Here is a 12,847-nt window from a genome sequence, read left to right as displayed (position 1 = left end):
ATATTTTCCATATGTTTGTAGTATTTTACAATAAATTTTAACTTAGTTTTCTCAGTCTTGGAGGACATAAGACATTGAAAATATTAAGTTTCTCTTCCTTGAATATCCATTTCAGATCCAAATAGGACTTCCAAAGTTCACAATTGTTTCCTTTAAGGAAAATCTATCAGTCAATTAGAACCTGAGTTAGCATTAGTCTTTAATAAACATAACACAAATGATAGCAATGAGCTTGTTGTTTTGTTTTTTGGTTTTTTGTTTTGTTTTGTTTTTTTTGTTAACCAGAAAAACCTGTTTACTGACCTCCCAGTGTTACAACAAGGGAAAGCTGGGGCATCCCTGGTGTTTTTTCCTGGCAGGAAAATGTTAGCATTTTAACAATTGGCAAGCTGAAGGTTTTGACTCTAAAAAAAACTTAAAGGCACAGTCATAATATAGTTTCACTTCACATTACATTGAGTTTGCTGTATCATTTGTGTGTGTGTGTGTGTGTGTGAGAATTTTTGGTTGTTTTCCCCCTGAAGTGAAAATACTTATATATGTATGTTTGAATTATCTTTCTGGGAAGTTTATATTGTTTTAAAAAAAAATTTAGGGGGAAAAAAAAAGATTCAAGACATTATACATTAGGGATATGAAAGCCAAAAATGTAACACGCTCATTACTACATTACCAGTACTATTTAATGACATATTTTCTTCAATTTGATTTATCTCATCCATAGAATTGGGTTTTGTAAATAGTTAATGATTTTAATTTTACACTGATCCCTTTTTTAAAAGACTGGTTTGTCTCCTGTTGGGTCTGAGTACTAACCATCGTGGTGCCAAGGTAAAGATGATATTCAAAAGGTACTATTCCTAATCTTTTGCCCTCTTCTTTTGACATTTTGAAAAAATGGTCAAAAATTCTGGTCCAAGGATTGTTAAACCTAAAATAAATTTCCAAGAATTCTTCCCTAGGCTCTGGAGCAGACTGAAAAGTCTTGGGCAGGAAGTCACAGCTGGTGAATGGAATTAGAGGTGACAAAAGCCACTAGAAGAGGCGTGGGAGATTTTACTGAGAAATGAGGAGGGACCAGTTTACAAAAGCAAAGAAGAGATCAAGACTGGAGAGGTGCCCCGTTCAAGATTTCTTCCCCAGAAAATCTGAGTTTGGAGGGGAGGGAGAAAGGTGAAGTCATAGATTCGAGGTCTGAAGAAAGACCGGAAGTCTTTACTTGGAGTCTTCACGAAGCGATACCTGAAAACGTGAGTGCTTGCGTTGTCAGTTTTCCAATTCAGACTTAGGGAGCACTTGGTTTTATTCATCTTAATATACACAAGGAAGCAAATAAAGCTGCCTTTCACCCTCCAGTGGCCAGGCTGTGCTCCTTGGTATTCCAAACCTTATCAGTCCTTATGCCCCATATTTTGGGGTGTCTCTGCAGCTGACCCCGACGGCATTCGCAGAGCTGGCGCTGGGAGCTCGACTGCAGCCACCGCTGCATTGCTGGAGGCCGCGGGACTCAGCTGAGCGCCCTCCCCACCCCCGCCCCTATTCGCTGGAGCTCATTAACAGGTGGAATCGCACCCCCGGCGCCTGAAATCCCGCCTGCCTCCATAGAAACAAATCCTTCAGACCCAGAGCACCATCTGGGCGGGCTCGGTGGCCCGGCGTTCGATGCGCCCTGCCGGGAGGTCAGCACCACAGGGAGCCGGGGCACCCGAGGGACGCCCTGCCGAGAGCGCAGCACGTGACGCCCCCCAACACACTCGCCTTTGTGCACCCAGCCGCTCAGTCCCGGCCCGGCCACACCCCGCCTGGCCTCAGCTCTTACCAGGCCTTAAGGCACGTAGACCATTTGGCGAAAAGCTGGCTCAGCCAGGGCAGAGAGAAAGCGGCAACTAGGGCCCTGCCTGGCGATCCCAAATCCTCTCGGGTGCCTAATTCTGGAACGAGGCACGAACAGTTCCAGCCCGGAGAGATGGGGTGCCAGCGGACCAGAAGACCTTGCCCAAGAGTTCCAATCCCCGCGGGGCTGTGGTCCCTGCCCCCAGCCTCTGATGCCCCTTGTGAGGGTACCAGCCCCATTACCCCCCGCCCTGGGGACGCGTTACCTGTTGGCTGCCAGCCGAGACGCGATGTAGCCGCCCGGAATCTGGGTGATGATGTAGCCCCAAAAGAAGGAACCGTGGATCATCCCCACGGTTTCTGGGTCCCAGTTGAATTTGGCCTTCTATGGGGGGTACAGGGGAAACGGGGTGGAGGGAAAGAGGAGAGTCAGTGTTTGGGCTGCAGACTCACGCTCAGGAGCCCTCAATCCCCGGGGTGCTCCCTGCATTCTGGGGTTGGAGGTGGCTGAATTTTCGTTTTCTAACAAAATTGAATCTATACCTTCTTATAGAGAAGAAATGCTTCTTTTAACTGAAAAACTGTGTTCGTTTGAAATGTATTGCAGTTAATGGCGAAGCTGGACGCCCTGGCTTTGCTCCCCAACTACTGTCAGCCAGATCTGATCACCTCGATGAATGAGGAGTCCTCCGGGCTCCAGTTTTGAAAATTAGAACTCCCCAGGAAGAGATTCCATTTGCTGGCTGGGGACAGAGACCCCTGACCGGGGTCCGTTTAGCCGATGCCAGCCAGTACTAAAGCAGTAGTGGGGTCTCTTCCAGAATGAAATCCAACCAGGGAAATTCTGAGGAAGGAAGGTGGGGAATTTGGGATGGAAGGTGAGGAGGTCCGAGGAGCTAGAGGAAAGGATCCTCCAGGCAAAATGGGGATGGGCGTAGGTGGGCAAGATTTGGAGTAGCCTGGGGAATGGGTGGGGGTGGTCAATGGAGAGGAGGATTTCCTCAGGGGTGGTCAGAAAAGCTGGAGAGGGGTGTGTGTGAAGGTCAAGGCCTAACTCCGCCCTCCCCAGCCTGGGTGAACCTTTAAGTATCAGCATCAGAAAGGCGGAGGAGGGCTTATGCCTCCTGAAGAACTGAGGACCCTTTTCGTCTCTTTGAGTAGTATTTTGAAACTAAATCTGCTTTGCAGGGTCTCTGGGAATACCCGGGGACCAGCGGCGCTCACAGCTTCGCATCCACAGTGAGTTCCCGAATTTCTCTCCCCCCTACCCCGGCTCTGCCTTGTTAATGGTCGCTCAGATCCCTGAACTGGACGTCTAGACCCACAGGTTTCAGTGACTTTGACATTGACCTTCCTCTCCCTACCCATCACCCCAACACACCCTTCAGGAGATTATCAGACTGTATGACCGGTGACCTCAAGGCACTGCTGAGCTTGGCTTTTCTCTCCACCAGTTAAGTGGACAACTCCTAAAGGCCCTTCGGTGGAAACTGCCCATGTGCTCACAGTTGATCTGATTTCGGTTTTGTTTCATTTTTATTATTAAGACTGTTTGGCAGGAATTGGAGGAAATCAGGGAGACATTATCACTGATATGCTGCCTTACTCCTTCCTCTGAGTGAAAGAAAAATATTTCGATTTAAATTTAGCGTACATTAGTAAGCACTAACTTCTGGTATGGAGTCACTCTTGACAAGAAGCTAGTGAGCTACATGCTATTTTCCACTTTGCAGGTGAGAAAAGGAAGGCCCAGAGAGAGGAAGCGAAAAGGGAGGCCTTAATGGCTATCGCGGTCTATTCCTATTCTAGAAGCGCTAGCAGGGGGCTGGCGAGCATTCAGGCCTTCCTCTTTCAGGGGGGAAATGGAGCTCAAACAGGTGAGGCGGCTTTGCGAACCCACACGGCCGGCGGCTGCCCACCTCCTTGATGACCTTGCCCCCTCGGTGGATTGTGCTGTTGTTGACCATGTCCACGATGGCCACGCCCAGGTTGCAGCGGATGCCGAAGGAGATGCAGAAGCCCAGGCCGCTCATGATGGCGATGATGTAGCGGCGCGGCAGGCCGAAGCAGGTGCAATCGCACAGTGGAGCCTTTTTCTCGGGCACCTCCAGGGGCTTCCCATCCTCCGTCAGCTCGATGGTCTCCCCAGTGTCTTGTTTCTTCTCCAGCACCCTGCGTGGCAGAGCGGGGGAAAGGCAAGGACGCGGCGGGTTAGGCACCCCCGACGCCGACCCATCCCAGTTCCCAGGACCCGTCAGGGCTGGGGGCGGGGAGGGGCGCTGCCTCGCTCGACTCCTTCGGGAGTTAGGGTGCTAGGGCGCCACCAGGCTTCGGGACCTCCCCGGCTCTCCAGCCTCCTGCTAGCCCCCCTCCCTGCCGCAGCATCTCTTCAACTTTAATGCCGTGTGGCCCGTGGCACCCAGCCCGCATTCCCTCGGGATCCACCCCGCAGCGGGTTGGATTAACAGACACAGGCAATTGGGGCCTAACTTTCTCCGAGGGTCTGTGGTTTGGGAGGGAGTGGGTTACTGGAGCGGCGCCTCGTCAGCAACCGTGTAGACTTCTCCCACCTGCAGTGCTTTACCCCCGGCGACGGTCGGTTTTATCCAGCCACTAGCTTCCCGAGGGCCGGTGCTCTGCAGGCCAGCCCAGCTCAGACCTGCACCCGCGCTACCCCTTCCTTCCCAGCTAAGTTGAACCTTCTGGGTTAAAGACACGCGATCCTGCCTCTTAGCTGAGCGCGGGGACCCCCAGGGACTAAGGCCGCTCCTGACCGGCGCCCACGCGGAGAAGGTCTTGTGAGCGCTCTCTGAGAGTGTCACGCACGCATTCTATTGCCCATTCCTCCAGTCCCAGGGTGCCTGTTCACCGTTTACTCTCCCGTTACACATCTTACTTTCTTCTCCTTGTCACTCGAGTTTGAAACAAAGGCCTCCGCAGCATATGGCCGACACCTAAGCTTCCTACTGCCAGAACATGAATAATTAATTATTCACAATCTTGCGTCATTACTATCTCGGTTACAAACACCGAAAAATGTCTTGGGCACATTTCCAAAGACGTAAAATGCGACTTCCAGATACACAGACGTGCCCCAAATCAACTCTGGTAAGATGTCCCACACCACAGTAGATCTCAAATTTTTGCTTTGTTTTGTGTTTTTTAATCTTCATAGTATTTCACAAGATTTCACCCTTAAAATTCAGTTCCTTTTAGGTTTTCGTCCTTGAGGGGAGGAGGAAGGGAGAAGGGGAATGGGGAGTGATGGAATGGTTTTGCTAAAAGCTGAGGGTGTTATGCTAGTCCACGATATATCTGTGAAATGTCTATTAAAAAGAGAGAGAGAATGAATGTGAACAGTACAATTACTGTGGACTCTTGGGATGGATACTTTCGATATTTAAACAAAGAACCTCTCCGTTTACAGTTTGCAGATGTTTTTCAATCCACTGTATAGTTCATTTTTCTGTGTGCCCTTTTAAGTGATATATTCACACACAATTATTTTCATACATGGGAGTAAAGCAAATGAAATTTTAAGATCAATTCCAAGAATGCACAGGTTGGGAGCTGACTGCCAAACAATTTGAGGCTACCAGAAAAAAAAAAAATGTCAGACTTCCAATTTTACAAAATACCACCTGGGGAATAAGTCATAAAGGTTTTTGCAGCTATGTTAATTCGTATTTTTAAAGTTCAATCCCAAAGTCAGAACACATGGCAATTTATTCTGGGAGAAAAAAATTCAACTAATGTGATTTCTTTCTTTCTTTCTTTCTTTCTTTCTTTCTTTCTTTTCTTTTCGATTTTTTTTGTTTACATTGGCTCCTAGGCTGTTATATGCAAAGTTGGACTATGCACCTGAACTCCCCACCTGATGGCAATTGAGCTGGGAAAGAAGAGCTTTTTTCCAGGGCAGCTGCGGGACTGCAGGGCCCTTGCGGTATCTATTGCCGCATAGGTGCATGATGGGGTGCCTACATGAAGCCCACCAGATCCGAAGAGATTTGGAAAATCAGGAAGTGCATTGGTCATTTTGTGTACATTTTCTCTACACTTCTAAGGGCTTCATTTTCCCAAAAGTGAAAATTAGCGCTCTCTTGGAATCGTTTATCCTTCTGTTTCTGCCCTCTCTTATTGATTTTGCTCATATTATTAAGGAAAGTGTACTCATATAATATTCTTAAAATAATTTAAAGTTGCAAAATTTTCAGCATAATTAGTACATTGACTACAGGGACGATAAAAAATTAAATCATTGCCAGTACTTTCAAAGTCATTATGCTTTTTCTTATAAACACTGACATTTGCCATGCAAGACATAGACTTCTCAGAAAAGTCAAATAATTAAAGCACATATATATTGTTTTGGATTTGGGTAGAGGAAATGCTTCAGCTATTAATTATTGATATATTTTGATTCTTCCTCCTTCAGCACAGAAGGAAGATTCCACTGGGAGATTATCTACTTGAGTTGTTTTAAAGCTGAGGTCTAAATTTCTTTCTGCCATTACTCTTTGGAATTTCTTTGTTGATTTCTTTGAGGGTTGTATTTTCTAAATTCATGTGTCTGCATTAAAGGAATTTGTTGTCACTATGAGCACCAAAAGAAAGATTCTTTGAACAGGTGCTGGTCATTTCTCAATTGTAAAGAGGGTAAATCCCGGATAGGAAAGGATGAGAATCTGCAGGTACCAAAACAAAAACCACACACACACACACACACACACAGCACACAGGTTCATTTAGTGCAACATTCCTGAATTAATAAGCAGGTTTCCAGAGCAGCCCCGCTTGAGCAATAGCAGCAACCAACAAAAAAAGACTTTCCGATCATATTACAACCTCTCATAGCAAGCAGGGTTTACGGAAATAGCCCTGCAGATTTTTTCATGCTGAGCCCCAGGCAAATATGGGTTTGCCCAGGCAAATATGGGTTTCTCTTACCTGTAGATCTGGCCAAGGGATTTTCCAGCAAAATTCTTTAGCCCCTCTTTTCCTGGGGTCAAAATCCTTTGTTTTACCGACTCCATTCTTGCAAAGACTGGTGTTGGCTCTTGCCAGATTTGTATAGTGATCGCTATGAAAGGCGAGAGTTGCGCATATTGTCTTAATCGCTTAAGGTAGTTGTGGGCTTTTTCTTCTCAGCAGAACGGTATTGGTGTGCCTTCAGCAAGAGTGTGAGTGAGAGAGGGGAGGGAGTGAGAAAGAGAATACAACAGAATAGCTGCATGCAACCCACGGGTTTCCTAATAGGAGAGTTGGTAGACACAATCAGAAAGTCTCATTGGAAGGGGAGGATCCGGTGGCAAAGGGCGCACGCAGTGCCATGGTATTTGGGCGGGTGCAGATGAGTCCTTGTCCTGGAAGTCAGTCCACTGAAAAACAATGCAAATTCCCGATTTTGAAAACCTTATTGCTGCCAAATCTTCTGGCTTTTAAACGAAAGGCGGAAATACCACAGAACCTTTGTGTAAAAGCAAAGTCAGAAGAATAGTATTTTTTTTAATGGTGTCTTTGCTGTAGGGAGCAGAGCACTTCCAAACTCATGGGAGCATCTGAGGTCTCAGGTGAGCAATGCTGATGTTAGTTTTTCCTCCTTGCCTATGATCTCCTCCTATCACGCCGGCGCAACTCTGCTCTGCGGTAGTGTCGAATTAAGATGGAGAAAGCTTGCTGCTCTTTGAGGACGTGAGTAAATAACAGATACACAGTTCTGATTTGGGCAGCGTCAGGGAAGATTTTTTCAGCGCGGCTGACAGCGCTCCTCAGGGCGCGTCTCGGCAGAATTGTTCAGCACCACGGACAGAGTAAGTTTCCGGAAAAGGGAAAGCTGCTTTTGGCTGGCCAGGTTGCCAACTTTCTTGGGGAGCTGGGTGGTCGCCCTGACCAAAGACCATTCTGGGGATCTTCAGGAATGGATGCTATGGAAACCAAGTGGAAATATGTCATCATCTCCAGAGTTTGCAGGGAGAATGGTGCATTTGACTCTTCAAGGGAGGAAGACTTAATTAAAAATTGACAAGTTACTTCTAGTTTCCTACGTTTTGCCCAGCACACTACCGCCAGCTCTGACAATGTTGCAGGGAAGGAAGAGTACATGTTTCATTTATGTTTGTGGAATTCTGGGGCATTTGGGCTCCCTTGGATATAAAACATATGCACACAGAATGCATAATTACATTGTTCATGTGTTTTGTTTTAATTCCTGATAAGAAGGAAGGAAGGAAGGAAGGAAGGAAGGAAGGAAGGAAGGAAGGAAGAAAGGAAAAGAGAAAGAAAAACAGAAAGAAAAGAAAGGAAAGAAAAAGAGAGGAGGAAAGCAGAAAGGGAAGGAGGAGGGGAGAGAAAGAAAGAAAAGACAAGCTGCAACCTCATTGCCCTTGGTTAAATAAAATATAGACAGTTTAATATAAATTCCTTGAAATTTTTTGATTCTTTGCTTAACTAATTTGCAGCACACGATGGAAATATCAATATACTGACAAAATTTGTGGCTGTATCTTGTGCTTGTGAACAAATTATCATTAATATTTTCATGATTTATTTGAAATTGCTTACATTTCTTTAAAATGTGATTTTTTTTCCTTGTACCATCTTCCCCTAAAACAGAATTATAGAGAGACATTCATGTAAGACATTTGTTTTCACATACATAGGTACAGCATCAATGAATCTATTTCATTAAGCAAAGCCAAAAAGCTATGCTAGCTTAATGTTAATTATTAATGCATTTAACATGAATCACAAACCTCTTAGATGCAATTCAGCCAAGTGATTACAAAACCGATTGCCCTTGAGTCACATTGCCAAGGTCAAAATCCTTGGATTTTATTTAGGCCAACAGGGGGAGTAGATTTTTCCTAGGGATTTTGGGACCAAATCTCAAAAGTATGGATCTAAATAGAGAATCATGTAAGAACGTTCCCTGAATAGGACAAATTATACTATGGATGTGTATACACTGAATGGATAGCCAAAAAAAAAAAAAGATTATCAAAAGTAGCTAAAACCATCTGTCATTATTAAATTTGATAGTTGTCATATTATATTTCATTATGAATTATAATGATGAAAAGAATGTTAGAGGCATCTTTCTCTCATTTTTATAAACATGTATTAAAATATATATCCCTATAAAACAGTGGACCAGATTTTTCTTAAACTCCAGAATGCCTCAAGATAGTATCTATCCCCAAAGATGATCAAGTATAAGAAGGGGGGAAAACCCCACTAATCTACCTCCTTCCAAATAAAAGATTCAAGTTAATTAGGACCTTACTCATCTAGGGTGCTTTTCAAAATATGTATGTTTTTCAAATCTTTAGTGAACAAGTTCAATAGACCAAATTCATTTTGGGATATCCATGATTTTGAAATTCTGGGAAGTGATGCAAAAAATAGAAGTTAAATAAATATCTGTGAAGCTAGGAAGGGGATATAAAACTGATTCTCCTCAGCACTCCTGCTTACATTTCACCTCAAATAACTAGAGATCTAAACCACCAATAAACTTAATTGCTAACTCTGCACTATAGATTATCGGTGGGGCACCAAGCAATATAAATCCAACATGAAAACATTGTTTCTAGAGTAAAATAATTACATTGACCTTATTGAAATTAATGTCATCTGGCTCCTCCATTCTCTTGATAACAGGGCAAGTACTTGAATCAGAATTATTGCTAATATTGATTTATTCATTCTAAAAATACTCATTTAGTGCCAAGAATTGTACTAGATTCTGAGAATATTCCCAGAAAGATCTCACAAGCTATGGGAAATAGACACATAAATACAATTACAAATAATTATGGATGAAATTGGACAAGAAGATGACCCAACCTGGGAGTGAAAGTATATGGAAGAGAAACCAGGAAATGATGTTTCCTTGTCTGTCTTAATACTTTAAGAGAAACTTAGCTCCAAGAAGGTGATGGTAGCCTAGTGGAATTGGGTGAGGAGGGGTGGTGATACTTGGAGAGCATCCCAGCCAGAGGGGACATCTTGAGCAAAGTCATAAACAAGGGAAAAATATTGTATGTGGAAAATTACAAGAATTGTTACTAGGCCACCTGAGACCAAAGAATGCCATGTAGGCTTTTCTTGAATTAATAGCTCCCAATATAAGAGACAAATATTCAGGCACTATTTACATATCTAATAGATTCTCTTCATGTGTGATCCCCAAATTCAAACACTGAACATGTACTTTTGTGACCTTAAGATCACCAGATTTCTCTTTATGCAAAAATAGTAGTAGTTACACATATGGTATTAATTTAGTCATATGGAAAAGACTTCCTTTTTGTGGACACCTCCCTTACCTCCTTACTCCCTTACCTCTCTTACCTCTTCCATCTTCTTCCAGCCAATTTTAACAGTGCTTTAAATGGAATTATTAGACAATTCTTCTTATAGAAGAATTGTCCCCTCTACCCAAGCACTCTTAAAAATAAAAGCTTTCGGGGTGCCTGGGTGGCTCAGTCGGTTAAGCATCCAACTCTTGGTTTTTGGCTCAGGTCATGATCTCACAGTTCCTGAGTTTGAGCCCCACATTGTGTTCTGTGCTGACAGTGCACAGCTTGCTTGGGATTCTCTCTCTCTCTCCTTCTTTCTGATCCTACCTCCCCGTCAAAATATATAAGCTATGAAATATTATTAAAAATAAAAGTTTTCTTTGAATTTATTTAATGTGTGTAGCATATTACAAATTATGAATGACTTTGATTTACATGATCTCATTTATTCCTTGTATTCTTCAGACTAATTTTATTCCCATTTATTGAGAAGAAAAATTAGATTTAATGAATTGCCTGAAGACATGCAAACAGTGATGAAGAAGGAGCATGAGTTAGTGTAGTTTCTCGCAATTTAAGAAAACACAGATTCTGATTCAATAGGTCTAAAGTGGAGCCCAAGATTCAGCAGTTTTAACAAGTTTTCAACACTACTTCCTCATAAATCACACTTTGACTATTGACAGTGTAGAGTATGAAAGGTGAAATGTGCTGACCTGGGTTTGGGTCTTGATTCTGTGGATTATCATCCTTGTAACTTTTTTTTAATGTTTATTTTTGAGAGAGAGAAAGAGAGAGAGAGGGAGAGAGAGAGAGAGAGAGAGAGAAAGCGAATGCACAAGGAGGGGAGGGGCAGACACACACAAACACACACGCACACACACACACAATCTAAAGCAGGCTCCAGGCTCTGAGCACAGAGCCCGACGTGGGGCTCCAACTCACAAACCACGAGATCATGACCTGAGCTGAAGTCAAACACTTAACCGACTGAGCCAGCCAGGTGCCCCTCATCCTTATAATTTTTAATCAATCATTTAATTCAATAAATTTTGGTTCCTTAATTGTGTAAATGAAGGATTATAGTAAGTGGTTTCTATTATACCTTCTACTTGTAAAATTTTATGACTTTTTGTTAATTTATTCATTGATGTAAAGCCACAATTCCCTTGTTTATTCCACCATAAGATTGTTCTATTGTATTTGAGCTAAATGGTTAATAATGAAAAGAGAAAAATGCCAATACTATAGAAAACCCTACTTCTTTCTGAAAGTTGTATCTTCTTACATATTGAAAGAAGAATAAATTTATTGCTTTTTTTACTATGACTGGTTATTGAGTTTTATATGCAATTGTTTAAATAATTGTCTTTATAGTATTCTTTAAAATTTATAGAAGATATTACCCAATAACAATGTGATAGGTTTGCATTTGTTTATATCCTTGTGAGGAAATACATTTGAGAGATCCTTTAAATGACTTGCAAATGTTGCCCTCTGGTGGAAGGATATACAATTATTTTAGAAGCAATTGTCCTTAATTATGTCATTAAAACTACTGTTTCCTTTCTTTCTCTCAATCTCTTTTTCTCTCAATTCTCTCTCTCTCCCTCTCTTTTCAGTACTTGTTAAATTAATATCTACAACTAAAAATATGAAGTCACTTTTGTGCCCAATATACTTGCAATTGCCTGAGCAAGTATACATGTCTTTAGAAATAAGTTGATTATGTAAGAAGAATCAGTTAACCAAAGAGTTATTATAAGGAAATTTAACTCTATTAAGATTTATATATGGTATGGTAATCACACAGGGGGTAAATGATTAAAATTCTAATCCCTAGAATTAATTGTGATAATCTTATAAATATTTTGGAATAGTAATATAAGTTTGATAAGTTTCCTTCCCCATTACCAAAAAAATATATTTTAGAGGCATCATATTTAATACTATTCGTAAATTTTGCTAGAGCACTTTCAAGACAATTTTATTTCAAAAAATTCTTCAAGGTGTCTAATTCTGAGGCTATTTTAAATACAACATTTTGTATTTATTTTTTTACAAATACTCATTTAACAGATAATTTGCATGTCTGGTGGGCTAGGCCCTTTTCTGCAATATGTAACCCAATGAAGTAAGTATTATGGTTTTTATAATAGACATAGGGAGTATATATGAAGAAAAAAGATGCTTTGAAAAGCTTTTTTCTTTTTTTTTTTACAGTATCACTTATTATTTGACTTGAATTCCTAAATCAACATTCATTCTAATAATTACACACATCTTTCAGGTTGAGGCTATACAAATAAGCTCTAGGATTCATCTGTGACTTGTTTCTTATCAAGGCTTCTTAAGTGGACAGTGTTTTGTTCAGCTTTATTTGACTTTACTTTGCAGTGTTAGCCTCAAAGATATTTCCAAGAAATTATGATTATACAATTTCTTGAGTGCCAGAGATAGAAGATATAATTTAGTTTGTCTTATCCACATCTGTGTACATAACCCAATATGTTGCACTGCTATATTTAGTGGCCTAGTATAAAACATCTTTTGATTTCCCTGTGATCTGTTTGATTAAAAAACTAGAAGCTGTAAGTTTTTTTTTTTTAAAGTTTATTTTTGAGACAGAGAGAGACAGAGCATGAATGGGGGAGGGTCAGAGAGAGAGGGAGACACAGAATCTGAAACAGGCTCCGGGCTCTCAGCACAGAGCC

The 12,847-nt window shown here is 42.0% G+C and overlaps 1 protein-coding gene across 1 annotated transcript in view; it reads right to left on the bottom strand.

The window, feature by feature from the left end:
• The window catches only part of SLC17A6 (solute carrier family 17 member 6), a 38,426-nt gene extending 31,560 nt beyond the window's left edge, over positions 1-6,866 (bottom strand). Inside the window, exons 1-3 of the mRNA XM_047071920.1 lie at positions 6,781-6,866; positions 3,753-4,005; positions 2,100-2,218 (exon numbers count right to left, since the gene is read on the bottom strand). Coding sequence (XP_046927876.1) covers positions 2,100-2,218; positions 3,753-4,005; positions 6,781-6,866 — 458 coding nt within the window. The remainder of the gene's footprint in view (positions 1-2,099; positions 2,219-3,752; positions 4,006-6,780) is intronic.
• Positions 6,867-12,847: the final 5,981 nt, after the last annotated feature.

The sequence above is a fragment of the Lynx rufus genome, unplaced genomic scaffold (genome assembly GCF_022079265.1).
Source record: "Lynx rufus isolate CCGP_SWC_20201006 ecotype Redwood Valley unplaced genomic scaffold, mLynRuf1.p SCAF_9, whole genome shotgun sequence".
Taxonomy (NCBI): Eukaryota; Metazoa; Chordata; class Mammalia; order Carnivora; family Felidae; genus Lynx; species Lynx rufus.
Note: the sequence above shows the minus strand (reverse complement) of the source record. Positions and strands in the feature narration are given on the sequence as shown.